At 38.8% G+C, this 15,315-nt stretch overlaps 2 protein-coding genes across 3 annotated transcripts; both read right to left on the bottom strand.

Moving 5' to 3' along the window:
• Nucleotides 1-802: 802 nt before the first annotated feature.
• On the bottom strand, nt 803-10,050 carry ppp1r36 (protein phosphatase 1 regulatory subunit 36). Of its 2 annotated transcripts, XM_006794336.2 has the most exons (11): nt 9,949-10,050; nt 9,697-9,761; nt 9,519-9,599; nt 9,254-9,390; nt 7,610-7,679; nt 7,418-7,516; nt 7,146-7,271; nt 5,572-5,614; nt 4,745-4,962; nt 2,922-3,122; nt 803-1,292 (listed from the first exon to the last, which is right to left on the bottom strand). In XM_006794336.2, exons 1-11 carry the CDS (start codon nt 9,976-9,978, stop codon nt 1,193-1,195), a joined length of 1,170 nt encoding a protein of 389 aa, XP_006794399.2. In that variant the 5' UTR covers nt 9,979-10,050; the 3' UTR covers nt 803-1,192. The 2 variants fall into 2 exon arrangements, with proteins under 2 accessions (XP_006794399.2, XP_087691123.1); XM_087834997.1 differs by lacking the exon at nt 9,949-10,050 and having other exon boundaries at nt 9,697-9,928.
• A 2,614-nt stretch (nt 10,051-12,664) lies between these two features.
• Nucleotides 12,665-13,797, bottom strand: LOC102797839 (putative thiopurine S-methyltransferase). The gene is made up of 3 exons (XM_087835496.1): nt 13,700-13,797; nt 13,341-13,426; nt 12,665-12,783 (listed from the first exon to the last, which is right to left on the bottom strand). The coding sequence occupies exons 1-3, from the start codon at nt 13,795-13,797 to the stop codon at nt 12,665-12,667; spliced, it is 303 nt and encodes a 100-aa protein (XP_087691622.1).
• Between the last annotated feature and the right edge of the window lie 1,518 nt (nt 13,798-15,315).

Here is a 15,315-nt window from a genome sequence, read left to right as displayed (position 1 = left end):
AGTTTAACTTAAGTTGTTGTCAGTACTCCCGAGCCAGTTTAACACCTCTGATTATTAATCCAGGCCAGTGAGCGAGAAGCATTAACAGACAAGACAGGTTTCACTCTGTCAAGTATCTCTCAGTTTGCCTGTTATTAGCCACACCGATCTAGAGGAGGAGGAAGGCAAAAGGAACAAGGGAGGAGACAGAGAGGGAAAGTGATATTAATCATCAGGGGGGAAAGACGGTAGCCAAAGAAGAACAAGAGTAGCATGTGACCTTTACAGTTTTTCTTGTGCCTGTCTTTAGATCATTCATCCTCTGTGACCTGAATAAAAACAAGCAAGAAAACTGAATTGTATCAAAGGCACTTGGGCAAAAATCAAAGACACTTCAAAATTTTTGAAATTAAAACTATATCCTGCGACCCATCCCCCGTCCTAATGCTTCCCAGGCTCTCTTTCCTATCCTCACAGGGCTTAAGTCTACTCCTGGTGTCCCAGATTACACAGCCAATTAGGGCAAAGGCAAAGCCCCTTCTGCTTCCAAGCTAGGCTAGGGTGGTGTGTGAGTGTGGCACTAGTTCACATGATTGTGAGTCTTGTTTCCAACAGCACAAGGACCCATAATGACAAAGTCAACTGAAGGAAAGCCTTCAAAGACCTAAAATAAATAAAAAATCTTGGTGCGAAGCATGCATAATTTTACATATCACCCAGTTTGAATTATGAACACGCTGAGGTCGACTTGCTTTATTTTTCTATGTGAACTGAATATATTTCATATTCTATAGAAAGGAGACCTTCAAAAGTGTTATGGATTTCATGATATTTTATTCAACAGCACCACCAGCTGGAAGCACTAAACAGATTTATATTCAGAGGCATATCCCAACAAATAGCATGTATGATAACAGTCCAGGAATATGATTTTTGAAAATCAGCCACGCATGAAAGACTGAAATCTCAGCTTTTACCTCATTCTTTGCCTATTCTTTACCTGTGTGATGTGCAAATAGATGTTAGGCCACTGAGAGTACACACATTCACATGCAAGTCATTCAATATGCAACGTTTTCAGTGTGCAGTTTTTAATCTTTATGTGGATGGCGTTTCCATGTCTGAAAAGGCCGCCACTTGTGTCCTACGAAGGATAACTCGGTACCTTGAGCACAGATTCCAGAACGATCTGCACTGTTATTAACATCACTGTCTACTTCCTTGTCCTTATCCTCATGAAAGGTTTCTGTTGTCCATAGGGTATCAGCGTACTGTGGCTGAATTGATCCAAAGGCTTCCCAAGAATCCCAAACCTGATTAAATGAAAGAAAGACTTTTTTAAAAATAAAGAAATAGTGATATCTTGGAGGAAATATTATCTATAACTTATAACAAAAAAGGAACATCATTTGTATAATTAAAATCTATGAATTATTCCACATTTTAGATCAAATGCAAAACTTAATTAGATGGCCCTAAAGATTACAGGTTTCCTTTTCACATTTTTTAAAAATATCTTCATCCTGCATTTCAGTCAGTCACTTACAGTCAAAAAAAGAAAGTCTTCACAGGATTGTATGCAGCCCTATGAAAAACTAAGAACATCCTCACTGCTTACATTAGAATTACGAGGGTCAGAAGCAGCCAGGTGGTGCTAATCTAATAGACTTGATTAACTGATCAAGTGCAACTCTCTGTAAAAGCAGACGTTTTGTTAGTTTAAGACAATCCCTAGGAGGAAGGCATCAGCAATAATCTTAGATAAACCACTGTTTTTCTAAGCTTGTTGTCCAAACAATCTGGAGTCCAGCGTTATACAGTGAGAAAGATTACTCACTACATCCCAGCAACTTTACGCCAAGGTTAGACTGTAATGCTCAGAGAAATGACAAAAAAAAACAAAAAACAAACGAGCTACATCTCAGACTCTACATACCTCTGTCGCCATGTTAAATGTTAAAGATCATGACTGTGCAATTGTTTGCTTGTTTGGAAAGGTTGCTAGGAAAAAAAACGCAACTATTTTCTCTAAAAAGAACAGCAGCAAAGCTTAGGTTGTCCTGCTCAAACCATTGGAGTTCTGGAACAATGTCCCTTGGACAGACAAGACCAAAGTGGAGATGTGTGGCCATAGTCAGTTGCACCACATTTGATGAAAGCATATCAGCACAAGCACTTCACACCAACTGTCAAACACAGTGGTGGAGGATCTGGACTTGTTTTGCGCCCATCCTGGAGGGTGGCCAGGACCTGGACACCATCCAGTCATTGAGTCAACCGTGAACCCCTTTGTATGCCAAAGTATTCTGGAGTCAAATGTGAGGCCGACAGCTGTCTGACTGAAACTGGGTCATGCAACAGGACAATAATCTCAAGCAATAATCTACAAAAAGACGGCTGAAAAAGACAATGATGAAGGTGTTGCAATGGCCTATTAAAAGTCAAGACCTGAACCTGCTGTGCCAGGGCCATTAGAGAGCAGTGCATAAACAAGAAAGAAGAAGAATCAGCCAGAATGGTAAAATTATAAGTTATTGCTTGTTGTTACTGTTAAAGTTACTGAATCATGGAGTGTACTTAATTTTTAACTAAGCACACTTAATTTAACCAGATCAGACTCAAAATGCAGAACACAGTCATCATCTCCCTACTATTTATACAACCAAAGGCAGGTTTTTTTGCAGTAGGTAAGCTCCTGCTAATAGGTAAGGAGGAGAAGTAGGTATCAGATAAGCTGGATCAAAACAGAGCTTAAACTTAAGAAACACTGACAGAAGCACTGGTCTCTTTGTCTTCTGGGTGACTTTTAACAAGCTTGCCATAAGCTACATTCATGTTCTGTCACACAGCCTTGACCATTGTTTGTGATACGCCTGTAGTCAAACCAACCCATCTTGCCCCTCATCATAGTAAAACACAAAGGACATGAAGTTCTACATCACCTGACAGAGGCCAGCTGCTGGTCGAGCTGCTCCATGAGGGCTTTGGTGTCACAGTACTCGGCCTTCAGCGGGATCCGATTCCTGGCTCGGCTGCCCAGGAACAGATGGGGTGACTGTTCTTTGGGCGAGGGCAGCAGAGACACCATCAGAGGGGATCGCTGATTTACTATGCTGCTGAGGAGTGGGTGCCTTTGGGATGTGCTGATAAAAAGCCAAATCACAGAACAGGTGAGCATTTTAAATAAATGAATAAATAAACATTCTATATTTAAACCCCCAAGGGAAATATGCAAGTGTAAAAAGGGTATATTTAAGGAGAAGGATTGTGTGTGTCATACAGCAGTGTGGACACATTTCTCTCAAATACATTTTAATTACACAGCTTACAGCAGAAAGGCAAACTCTGGAGCCGTTTACATATTTTACAACACTAAAGCCATAATGAATATTTGTCTATATGAAAGCTCATCCAAGCAACATAATTTACACAACAGCTGTGTAAATTATGGAAAAGGACACATTTCGTACTAATTTGTCATACATATATACCTATGATCTTTATGGTGGAAACTTAAATACATATCCTGACGTGGTTAATCAGAAAAGCTGTTATGGCAGTAAGACTTTCCAGATCCAGATGCTGATACTAAAGAAAAAAAAATACAACAAATACATAGCCTAACAGATGTTTTAGAGCATTTTCTGTGGGTGATGAAGGCATTTCAAATTGTGTACATCCACCCTCAGGAGGAGAACAAGCTTCAAGCCTGGCTTTTGATTGTTTGCTTTCAACCTGACAGCAGGAAAGAGCTCCAGGCCTCTGACAGCTTACAAAACTACCCATCTCATGTCCAACAGAACTGAGCTACACAAAGCAGGCTGTCAGATGGTCCCCTCCTATTGGACAAAGCTGTGAATCTGTCTACATCAATCATTTTTCAGTTAGACGTCAGACATGGCATCCATCAAACTCAAATTTATTGTCCGAGCTGTTAGCTTGTTTGCAGTGTAATGTGGTGATCCAAGTTAAGACTGGTTACACATACTAATGGTTAAACTAAAAATCAATAATTGTTTAGGCGCTAATTTCCAAATAGCAAATCTGGAAACTGATTTCATGGGATGCACTATATTGCCAAAAGTATTCTCTCATCTGCTTCACACACATATGAACTTGAGTGACGTCTCAATCTTAACTCATAGGGTTTAATATGAGGTTGACCCTTTGCAGCTATAACAGCTTCAAATCTGTGGGAATGCTTTAGGAGTGTGTCTGGGAATTTTTGACCATCCTTCCATATCCAATTCATCCCTGTTCACTCAGGTGGTCTGAGTCAATGCACCAATTTCCTTTTCTGCAATGTAGATGAACAGAAATAGTAACCTGAATGTTTGGTCCGTTTCTAAGAATTCACTGGAATAAACTTTAAAAGAGTGAATTTAGGAACAAGCTAAAGCAGAATAAAGATCTCCTTTTACCTACAATTTCTTTCCAGCCTTACCCTCTAGTCATGATTGCTTTTCACCAGTTGTAAATATTTAAATAATTGCATGCATGCAAGCACTCAATGGGAAAACCTCAGCAATGCTGTAATTATACACCAAGGCCATTGCATGTGCTGCTTTATAACCTTTTCTAACTGGCATGTGGGTGAAAACAATAAATATGGAATGGTAACGTCACAGTAGTAGGACTGTGATCAGGAGCATAACTTTACCACACTTTTGTCTACTCAAAGGCATTTTAAATACCTGTTAAATAAAAATATGCAAAGGGGTCTGTAGTAACACCTCAAAACAACCTTTACCTCACATTTATATACCTTTGTTTTAGTGGACTATTATGTCTCATCTTGGAGTGAGCTGCTCCTGTCTCCACTGAACCATTACTGGTAGTTCCCGAGTCGCCGTCAGTCATGTTCTTCACTGCCATGTTGAACGAGTCAGAGTACAAAAGATGTCCAACCTCCTCTTGGATGTCCTTCAGGTCCCTCCTGCCAAACGTCACCCAGGCCACGTAGCAGAAGAAGCTGTACAAGCACTAGAAAAAGGGAGACCGAATCAGTTCTTTATCAAGCAGACATTGGTACATTTTGTCCATGTATTCACAGCACAAACATTTAGTATCCCTACTCGCAGAGCAAAGCCCCAGGTGGCACCTTAGTCATCTGTGTTTTTGAAAAGGTCACAATAGCTATTTCTGTTCAAAAGGTCACACACTGAGCAGTCAATAGGCTGCTGCTGTTAGCGTGCCATTGCTCTCCTTGTCAAGCCACCTGGCTAAATACCAGTGAGTACCTGTCAAAGCAAAGCACCTGTGTTGAATCAACATCCCCTACCACTAACTAATTCATTAAGGACACCAGCTAAAACACCACTCAGTGTGGTTCTGCTCTGCTCCCCGCTGCCTGCATTCACAGATGGTGAACTGGCCTCGACCCTGACCAGCTGAAGGACCCATTTTTGTCTACAGGTGTGACAATACAGTTTTGAATCTTTCAAGAACATCCAGCTAAATTCAACAGATTTCAACAAGTTAGACAACTGACATAGGGAACAGTTCCTAACACTCATTAAAAATATATCAATCTGGGTGATCCGTAAGCTTTGAATGAGAAACGTGCAGCACATTGTCACGATTGCACCTTACCGCATGAAGAAGCCACTCTGTTCTATTTGACGATATCTGCCTCCTAGAAATAAACACAGGATATTTGTATTAACAACACACTGGTATTGACTGACTATGAATGACATAATGATTTCAGCATAGAGCCTAACTTTTTGGTTTAGGATTTGTGAGCTGTCTGGCCACATTTAAAAAACTATTATTTGCTGTACTTAAACAGCAGGTAACATTTTACTGATTAAACCCTTTTAAAGACATGACCACAAAGAACAGTATTCAACACCATGCCAATCTGTGATAAAATGTAACCATAAAAACTGGGAAAGAAATCCAAACAAACCTTTAAAATCTTCAGAAAGAATACATAAAAAAAATCTAGCATCAAGATGTTAGCATTCTTTAAAATATACCTATTACCTGAATCCAATTAAAGGAAGAAAGCATGTGGATATGGGCTCTCTGAGCAAAGTAAAACCAGAGTTCATATTTTTCAACTCCTTCCTCCCAAACCCAATTCCAAAAAGCGAGACGGTGTGTAAAATGTAAATAAAAATTTACGAGAATCATTAAATTCTGATTTTATTTATGTTTTATAAAGTGTCTCGCTTTTTCTGTATTGTGGTTGTAATGCTAACATGCATGTTTAAAGACTCTTTACTCCTGTGTCTTCCAAGCACAATATAAGTACAATGGAAAATTCATACACGTTTTGATGTAAAGCTTAAGCAAGGATGGAATTAATTTTTAATGAAAGATAAAATAAGATGATGAGTTGTGTAGTTTCAAGATATGAATCAAATGGCTAAACGACTTCCTCAACATGTCCTGAAGTTCTCCTGAGGCTTGGTAACATACTAATCATGTGATTGACCTGTGTTGACCCAGGGTAACATCTAAAACCTGCAGGACTGATGTCTTTCATCACTGGCATTGTGTTACTACAGATTAGCAAACTGCCAAAATGTGGGCTTTTAACAAGGTGGTCACACTTACTGATGATCAAGTAATCAAGCGATTAGCAGCACTTGACTGCTACTTACCCTCTTAATTCCTTTGGAAGCACTAATGTTGTACTTCATTTTTTACACATTGCTTCTGCATTTTGGGTTTAGTTTATGTAAAAAATAAATAATGACACTGTGTAATATGACACATGTTGTTATAAACCTGAGATTGAATTTACATAATTTTAAGGTCTGCAAAGGACCAGCTAACTTTTAAAAAAATTATATAATCTGACATCTAAGCCCTTAGAATTAAAAGAGGCTACAATTTCTTTTTCATTACTGAGGCTTCAGGAATCTTGATCAGCCACACTGCTGATAACAAACGACAAGAAAAATGGAACAGCAAAAAATAAAAACATTTTTAAATGCTGCACTTAGTGATGTAAATATAATCTCAGCTAAATAATATTCAGTAGCTTCTTTAGACCTCTTTAAGAAAGTCTCACTATTGCTACTCAGTAAGTATTTTTGTTCAAGTATCATAAGTAATACATCTGTATACATAACAAGTATACAACATCGGAGTGAAAATATTACAGAGAAAAGAGGACATTCTCTGCCTACCAGCTGTTCAGTGAGTTTGCTCACTTGTGATATGGGCGATGCTGTTCTCTTTTCAGATCCATCATCAGGCGGAAGTAGCAGACAGCCAACTTCTTTTGAGCCATCTCCTTTTTGGCCCAAGCCTCCACCATCATCTGGTGCTCTGACAGGCTATCGCCATTAAGGGCATTAAGGGGCCGAAGAGGAAAAAAAGAGAGCGGTAAGAGACACGAAATGGAATTAAACACAGGTGCATGTAAGTAAAATACAACAGGATTCAAACAAAGGTAGAATTTACCAGCTTGTACTCTACTTACACTGCTGTAGGCACAGATTTATTCTTCAGGGTCTTATGTATGAAAAAGCAAGACAGGTAAAGAAGAAGTGTAATGAGGACTTCATCGAGCTCGTCACTCCTGCATCAGGACAAGGACACAGAAGTATGAGATCTTTTTTATACCTAGAAAAAAAGTTATGAATGGATAAGGTCATATTATGTAATTCATTACTTCAATAACTCCAGAAAGCGGAGAGGAATGGGAAGCAAATAATTCTCCTGTAGCAAACCGACAGCCACCTCTACAACACAGAAAGTGTAATCACAAACAGCCATCTAATGTCAGTAGATGTAAAAATATCAACATCTAACTAAATGAATCATTGTTTGACATTTTATGTGAAGACTGGTCTGAGTTTAAAAGCAATGGGTAGAAGAATGTGCACATACAGTTAGGCCAATAAAGATTTGGACAGAGACATTTTTTTTTCTAATTCTGGTTAAATGAAACAACTCAGATTCAGTTGAAGGGCAGACTTTTAGTTTGCATGGAAATGTGAGAAACTAGAGAAACTAAAGCATTTTAACCCAGTCTCTTCATTTCAGGGTCTCAAAAGTAATTTGACAAATGAAATAAGTCAAAATAAAATGTTCATTTCTAATACTTGGTTGAAAATCTGAACTCATGGACATCACCAGATGCTGGGTTTCCTCATTTTTGGGCCTTTACTGCAGCAGCTTTCAGTTGCTGTTTGTTTGTGGGCCTTTCAGTTCAAAGATTAGTCTTCAACAAGTGAAATGCATGCTCAGTCGGGTTAAGATCAGGTGACTGAACTGGCCATTCAAGAATATTCCACTTCTTTGCTTTAATAAACTCCTGGGTTGCTTTGGTTGTATGTTTTGGGCCATTGTCCATATTTGGATTTGAGCAGACAATGTCTCTAAACACCTCAAAATTCATTCAGCTGCTTCTGTCCTGTGTCACATCATCAACAAACACTAGTGTCCCGGTGCCACGGGTAGCCATGCACGCCCAAGCCATCACACTGCCTTCGCCATGTTTTACAGATAATGTGATAGACTTTAGATCATGAGCTGTTTCGCGCCTAATCCATACTTTTTTCTTGCCATCATTCTGGTAGAGGTTGATCTTGGTTTCATCTGTCCAAAGAATGTTTTTCCAGAACTTTGCTGGTGGTTTTAAATGGTTTTTAGCAAAGTGCAATCTAGCCTTTCTATTCTTGAGGCTTATGAGTGGTTTGCACTTTGCAGTGAACCCTCTGTATCTACTTTCATGCAGTCTTCTCTTTATGGTAAACTTGGATATTGATACGCCTACCTCCTACAGAGTGTTGTTCACTTGGTTGGCTGTTGTGAAGGGGTTTCTCATCACCATGGAAATAATTCTGTGATCATCCACCACTGTTGTCTTCTGTGGACGTCCAGCTCTTTTTGCGTTGCACCAGTTCACCAGTGCTTTTGTTCTTTCTCAGGATATACCAAACTGTAAATTTTGCCACTCCTAATATTTTTCTTTGCAAGCTCCTTTGACTACGATGACCTGGATGACTGAGAACCTTCACAGACACACTCCTAATATTGTAGCAATTTCTCTGATGGATTTTTTTTTCTGCAGCTTAAGGGTTGTGTCAAGCATTAGCACACAGCAACTAAAATATCTCAGAAAAAGGGTAGCTCTGATTCCCTAGCTTCACAAACGGTTTATTATTTGTTTTTCTTAAATACATAACACAAAAATATTTGTAAAAGTTTTTTTTAATGTAAGTTTTGAACCCTTAACTGTCCTCCAATTGTAGAATGACCCTCAAATCACACAATATAAGTGTTGTTAGTTCAGCAGCATAGTGGGACTTGCGTTTAACATCCTCAATGGTGACCCGGTCCCCTTGTCTCTTCAGCACTGAGGACCTGTACGCATTGAAATGAGCAGGGCTCAGTCTGCTCCTAATCCTTTGGCGCCCTCTGTGGTTCATTGTAAATATGTCAGCCAACCTGAGGACACAGCAGAGATGAACATGTGCAGGTTAGTTCCCTAAACATCACGAATTACTTAAAAATAAATAAATAAATGAAGAGTCTTTTTATTTTCAAGTTTAAGGTACTGTTTGGCCCACACATACCACTCTGCTCGCTCCTGAAGCTCTTTAATGTTGTTATCGGTTTGACTCGCCGTCAAAACACTCTCTTCTCTTGGGTAAGAACTAGAAACGAAGAGAAAAGCTTACCATTGTGATATTTAACAGTTTCTCATGCTCGCAGGTGATGTATACTAGTGGCTTATTGCCTTGCTTTCCTCACCTGATAAACTCCAGCTTTTTAGATTTATCATTCCAAACCCAGCGGCCTAAAGGGGGAATGTTCACCTGAAAAGTACACACGGCGAGTTTTAAGTCTGGCATTTCAAGGTTAACGACGAAAAGGGAGCAGCCCACACACCGCGCGGTAATATTTACTGGCAGAAAAATAAAATTTGATATTTTTTCCCCACTTTTTTGTTACAAAAAATGTCCAAAAGTTTAAGAATTCTTCCATTTATTTGTCTTAACTTACATTTTTGGTATCCTTTAAATATTTTGTCATTTTTATAACACAAATTTCCCAGAAAGCTGTCACTCCGTTATGCTCCTTCCTGTTTGTTGTTTGCTAATGTTAGCCACGGTATCCAGGCAACAGCCAATGGCGAAAAAGCTGGTCAGAGGCGGTCAGAGCTTTCAGATGCGGATTTCAATTAGCTGACCGCAGTGCGGTAAAAGCGCAAAAACAAACAAACTTGGATTAATACGCGTGTAGAAGCATTTTAATCGTACAACATAACCCCATAAGTCCATCAGTAGATTATATCCTTGTGCTAATGTTGTTCATGGTGTTTTACACATCACCTTTTCTCCCCGATGATGCTGTTAGGATTTATGTTACTACAACGTTATTTGGCCCCCAAAATAAACCACATTGCCCCCATTAACCCCCCCCCCCCCCCCCCCCCCCATAGTCCCAGTTTATTGCAGTTTTATTGCAAAAAGGGGTCAAAACATATTTAAAATGAACATACAAGTTCATCTTTCAAAAGTCAAGCATTAATGTGTGTACTATAGTATATAGTGCAAAAAGTAAAAAAAAAGAGAGAGAGAGAGAGAGAAGGATATGTGGAGTGTTTTGTAATCATTCTGGAATATCCATTTTCTATTTTAATTCTTTTTTCTGGCTAAGCGCTTGTGTGTTTACCCAGTATCTGCTTTCCTGAGCACTCGAATCTCATAAGCTTGAATCACTCTTTGGAGTGTCCAGGAAGTCCAACTTCAGTCTTGCTTTTTGTTGGGTCATCCACTGATGTATGTATCACAGCTACTTGAATTTAAGATTAAAATCTCTCCTAATGTTTTGTTCCTGGTTGATTTACAGAATTTAGCATTAAGTAAATTTTGCTTATGCATATTCTGATTGCACGTGTTTTGGTATTTCACCTCATATATTATAGTATCAGGTTAAATAAGGGTTTATTGAGAAAAACCATTGTACTGAGAGGGGGTAAAACCCCCAAAAAACAATTTTATGTATGTGTATATGAATAAAAAAGGTCATTTCAGGTCTGAGAAAGTGTTTAATGCCTTTCAGCAAAGCACGAACAGCAGCGGTTATTACTTGTGGTTATTTCTTTATGATATGACATGACTGGCAAGCATTTTCTCATATCTTTAGCTGATAATTCCTGTCATATTGTTAGGAAAGTTCATGCAAAGTTGTCTATTTCTCGTGTATGCTATCAAAATTCATCAGTAGTCCGTCTGATAAATGAGGCTCCAGGTGGGGCAAAGCATACCGACATGGCTACAGTCATTCCTATGACCCCTCTTTGCTTACAAAAGGCAGTTTGAACTAAGACCAATGATATAATGAGAACTTTAGCGAGAAACTTTAACATTCATATCTGGAGACAGGGCTGAGAACACATGATGTTACAAAACCAGACCTAGCTGCAGTTATCTAAGGGTGAGTGATCACACACAAAAGAATCAGTAGTTAGTCAGAGCAGATTAGGGTAGAAGATGCAATAGCAGATTTGCATCTTCTATTGTGCAAATCCACTGCAAGAAAAGATAGTCAAAGCTTCTAGCTCACATGCCTTTGATAACTGGTCCAACTTCTTGAGACAAAGAATTTCTCTTTTGTCACGTGAGAAACCAAACTGTGATGTCTGAAACTTGCCAAATGACTTGCATAAAATGAGAAGCTTTTTAAGGTAAATAATCCGATTTTTCTTTTTTAGTGATGTAAATAAACTTGGAAATATATTGATATTACGGCTAGAAGCAATTTATTCACCCAGAAAATATGGAAAAGTTTCACAATGTAAGTTACCCTTTATTAGTCCCACATTCACATCCTTTATGTTGTTGTGTATGATTCATAAAACAAACCAGTGAGGCAAATAACACCAAAACAGTGACGCTGTGTAGCCAAAAACCAGCTGCGGTTTGAGGGTAAATATGTTCTTATCAGATGGGGACATTATTTCCAAGAACACCTTTGCTTACAAATCTGGAAGTATTAATCATACAGTGCATAACAAAAAGCAAATGTCTTTCTTCTTTTTTTATGGTTCCATAGAAGAAGGCCCCTCCTCTGTGGAACTAGCTCCCAGTTTGGATTTGGGAGACATTCACTCTCTGTACTTTTAACATTCGAGTTAAAAACTTCCCCTTTTTTTAATTTTTTTTTTCAGCTTGTAGAAGAGCTGGATCAGGTGAGCTTGAACCCTCCGTTCGTTTCACTGCAATAGACTTAAGCTGCTGGGGACCTCTCACAATGCACTGAGAGTTTCTTCTTCACTCACCTTTTCTTTTCAAATCAGTTATATTAAAAAGGATTTAACCTTTTGACTTGTGGCAAAACACCAGATCTGTATCACTGTATTCTAAAACCACTTGATTGGTTGTCATAACATTAAAGGCCCCTAAATTCTATATATGGTTTTATTTTTAGTATGTCCTAAAAGAATGCAATTAATAACAAAATACAACAAAAACAGCTATCAAACTTGTAAAAAGAAACCCCTCACACATTTTGTAAATGTTTTATAAGTAATTTATTAACTTATTTAAAGTGTATAATAACTGAGGTATTATAAACATTTTGTTCTATTTTAAAAGTATTATTTTTAAAAGCTTTCAGGAACTGAAAAAAACTCATTTAGCACTTGACTTTTCTCCCTAGGATTTCCTTCACCAGGATCGGCTTTCTTAAGCTCTTTAAACTGGGATCCTAGTCTTTAGCTGCTCTTCGGAGTGATGAGGTACGCATTTTGAGTACATTTATCCAGCCACCACTGTCGCTGTAGGTCTGTCATGGCATCCACTGACTGCAGCAACTCTATGTCACAGCTGCTTCCTGAAATTTAAACCCACAAATTTAACAAATTCTGCACATATCTATTTTGTATTTTGGTTAATTTCTAGGCAGTGGTTGTATGATTGTGTGCAAAACTGCTCAGCCATAATTATTTTTCATAGTACTCACCAAACAGACTGTGTAACTGCTCATCAGGTACAAAAAAAGGAGGACCTAAGAGATGAACAGATTCAAAAATAACTTTAAACCTCTCTAATCGACCTTTCACACCAAATGCAAAGCAAAGCATAAGGTTTCACCTCACATTACTTGTTTAAACACAAATATTTGCAGCCAATTGGAAGACTGCAAATAGTTGGAATCAAGCTACAGTAACACATTTCCATAACCTGCCAGCAGGTCCTTCAATATTCACTCAGTTTTCTCCAAGCCTGCTCCTTTATTTCTGCCTTTTTCCAAAAAACAAAATTGAACCAAATAGCTCCAGCTGACCTCAAACTGTATCAATAAGCTTGCCTTCCTTTTCTGATTGTTGGGAGCATCAGCATCACAGTCTGTACCTTTCTTTAACGTGCAGACATAAGGTTATAATGTACCTTCATATAAATCAGGATTGTACAGAAGAGTCTCCAGGAGGTATCTGCAGTCTTTGGCCATCAGAGAAATAATGAGAGCTGCATACCTGCAAAATAAAAGAATAACATGGCAATGAATATCCATGTATGGATACATTATATAACACATTATCAAACAATGTATACCCATTCATAATATTTACATTTTAGAAATTGAAGTTCTTTTATTTTGAAATAAATGTCATTACCAGAGTTTAAAATGAGGCCTTAATCTCTGCTGGGTTGGGGTCCAACTTGTTTGGACTAGTTTTCTGAAAGTTTTTCGGGACACAGTTTTTACTTTCTTACGCCACTGAGGTAGATAAAAGTGGGGTCTTTACTTGTGCACTTGGGGCTGATGGAAACCAATTTCGTTCCGTTTCCAGTATTCTTCCCATTCACCGAGGGCCATGACCCGATCTGCCTGCTGGCCAAGCATGCTGGTTCTGTTTGCCTTACCCCCACCACAAGTGGATAAAGAAGAGCACTTAGACAAAGAGAAAAAGAATTGTTTGTGAAAAGCGTTCATGTAGCTGGAGACGGGATGAGAATGGATGATCCGCACAGGATTACATATACACATGTGCCTTTAGAGAGTATTTACAATGCATGCAAGGTTAAAAAGCCCGACCAAAGAGTATTTGATCCCACTGGTAAGTAATCAGCTAAAGCCAGAGCAGTCACAGTTAGCCAAAAAGCTATATGTAGAGTACTACATTACCGCCCCTGGCTCACAGCTCAGTGGACATTTAGATGAGAAAATATATATTTGACACATTTAAAGAAAATACTAGTAAAATAAAAATAAACAATGTTTATTAAGGCTGCCTGTTTATTTAAGGGAGATGGACAAACGTGGCTCATGGGGTTGGGAAGCGCATCTGTAACCGAAAGGTCGCCGGTTTGATCCCCGGGCTCTCTGCCCTGGTCGTTGTGTCCTTGGGCAAGACACTTCACCTACCGCCTACTGGTGTTGGCCAGAGGGGCAGCCTTGCTTCTGTCAGTCTGCCCCAGGCCAGGGCAGCTGTGGCTACAACTGTAGCTGCCTCCACCAGTGTGTGAATGCGAGAGTGAATGAATAGTGGAATTGTAGAACGCTTTGGGTGCTTTGAAAAGCGCTATATAAATCCAATCCATTATTATTATTATGAATTCTTATTGTCTTGCTGACAACATCGTATCACTGGAGCCGTACCAACCCAAGCGTGGAGATAGGCAGGCTGGGCAAGCGAGACTAATCACTGTGCAACAGTCCAGAGACTTTCTGAGAATTAGTGACAGCTGCCACTGTTTGAATCGTGATTGCAGCAAGCGTTTACAGAAAAGAGAAAGAAACAGAGGGGTCCATGATGGAAATAGTGCATTATTTATATCGCAAAGGAATACATGGGCAATTTGAAAAGCAAATTCTGGTATGCATATAACTCATAACTCAAGATAGAGCTTATATAGCATTTTAACATAAGGTTATTTAATTAAAAATGAGAATAATAAAATTTCAAAATACAAGGAGGTAAAATGTATATTCTCATATGAAAAAAAGAGTGTAATGTTTACTGTAGTCTGAAAATAATATCTAATTTTTTACGAGACGAGCCTTTATGAAAAAAAACCTGCGTACCCAGATACATCTGCATAAAAGGTACCATCAAATTAGCCAAGAGTTCTAATCACACACAACATTCACATTATCTTCTTTTGTTGTATTCCTTTGCTTAATCTTGAGCAATGATTTAAGAACTCGAGATACTGTTACTCAGAATGCTGAGTAACATTTTTCTAACGTACCATGAATGCATCATCAGGCTCCTCCAAAACCAGAAATAAAACCCGCTTGATCTTTATTTTCAAAACCTCGTTTTATTCTCCCAGGCAAAGCATTCCTTCTCGCACTTTTTACACTGAGAGACAGCCCACCAAGAGCTCAACGAACGCTTCACCTTGCAGGCAGAACTCG

The sequence above is a fragment of the Neolamprologus brichardi genome, chromosome 22 (genome assembly GCF_056152115.1).
Source record: "Neolamprologus brichardi isolate AB-2024 chromosome 22, ASM5615211v1, whole genome shotgun sequence".
NCBI lineage: Eukaryota > Metazoa > Chordata > Actinopteri > Cichliformes > Cichlidae > Neolamprologus > Neolamprologus brichardi.
This window is presented reverse-complemented; position numbering and strand designations above follow the sequence as displayed.

What these genes read in the sequence shown, in the direction of transcription:
- ppp1r36 (XM_087834997.1), bottom strand. Translation starts at nt 9,797, where the DNA reads ATGCCAGACTTAAAACTCGCCGTGTGTACTTTTCAGGTGAACATTCCC. An exon ending in AAAAAGCTGGAGTTTATCAG is followed by an intron (nt 9,600 to 9,696) that starts GTGAGGAAAGCA and finishes CTTCGTTTCTAG; the next exon opens with TTCTTACCCAAGAGAAGAGA. An exon ending in CAGCAGCTGGCCTCTGTCAG is followed by an intron (nt 1,293 to 2,921) that starts GTGATGTAGAAC and finishes TCATTTAATCAG; the next exon opens with GTTTGGGATTCTTGGGAAGC.
- LOC102797839 (XM_087835496.1), bottom strand. Translation starts at nt 13,797, where the DNA reads ATGCTTGGCCAGCAGGCAGATCGGGTCATGGCCCTCGGTGAATGGGAA. An exon ending in CATCAGCCCCAAGTGCACAA is followed by an intron (nt 13,427 to 13,699) that starts GTAAAGACCCCA and finishes TTTATTTTGCAG; the next exon opens with GTATGCAGCTCTCATTATTT. An exon ending in CAATCCTGATTTATATGAAG is followed by an intron (nt 12,784 to 13,340) that starts GTACATTATAAC and finishes TTTAAATTTCAG; the next exon opens with GAAGCAGCTGTGACATAGAG.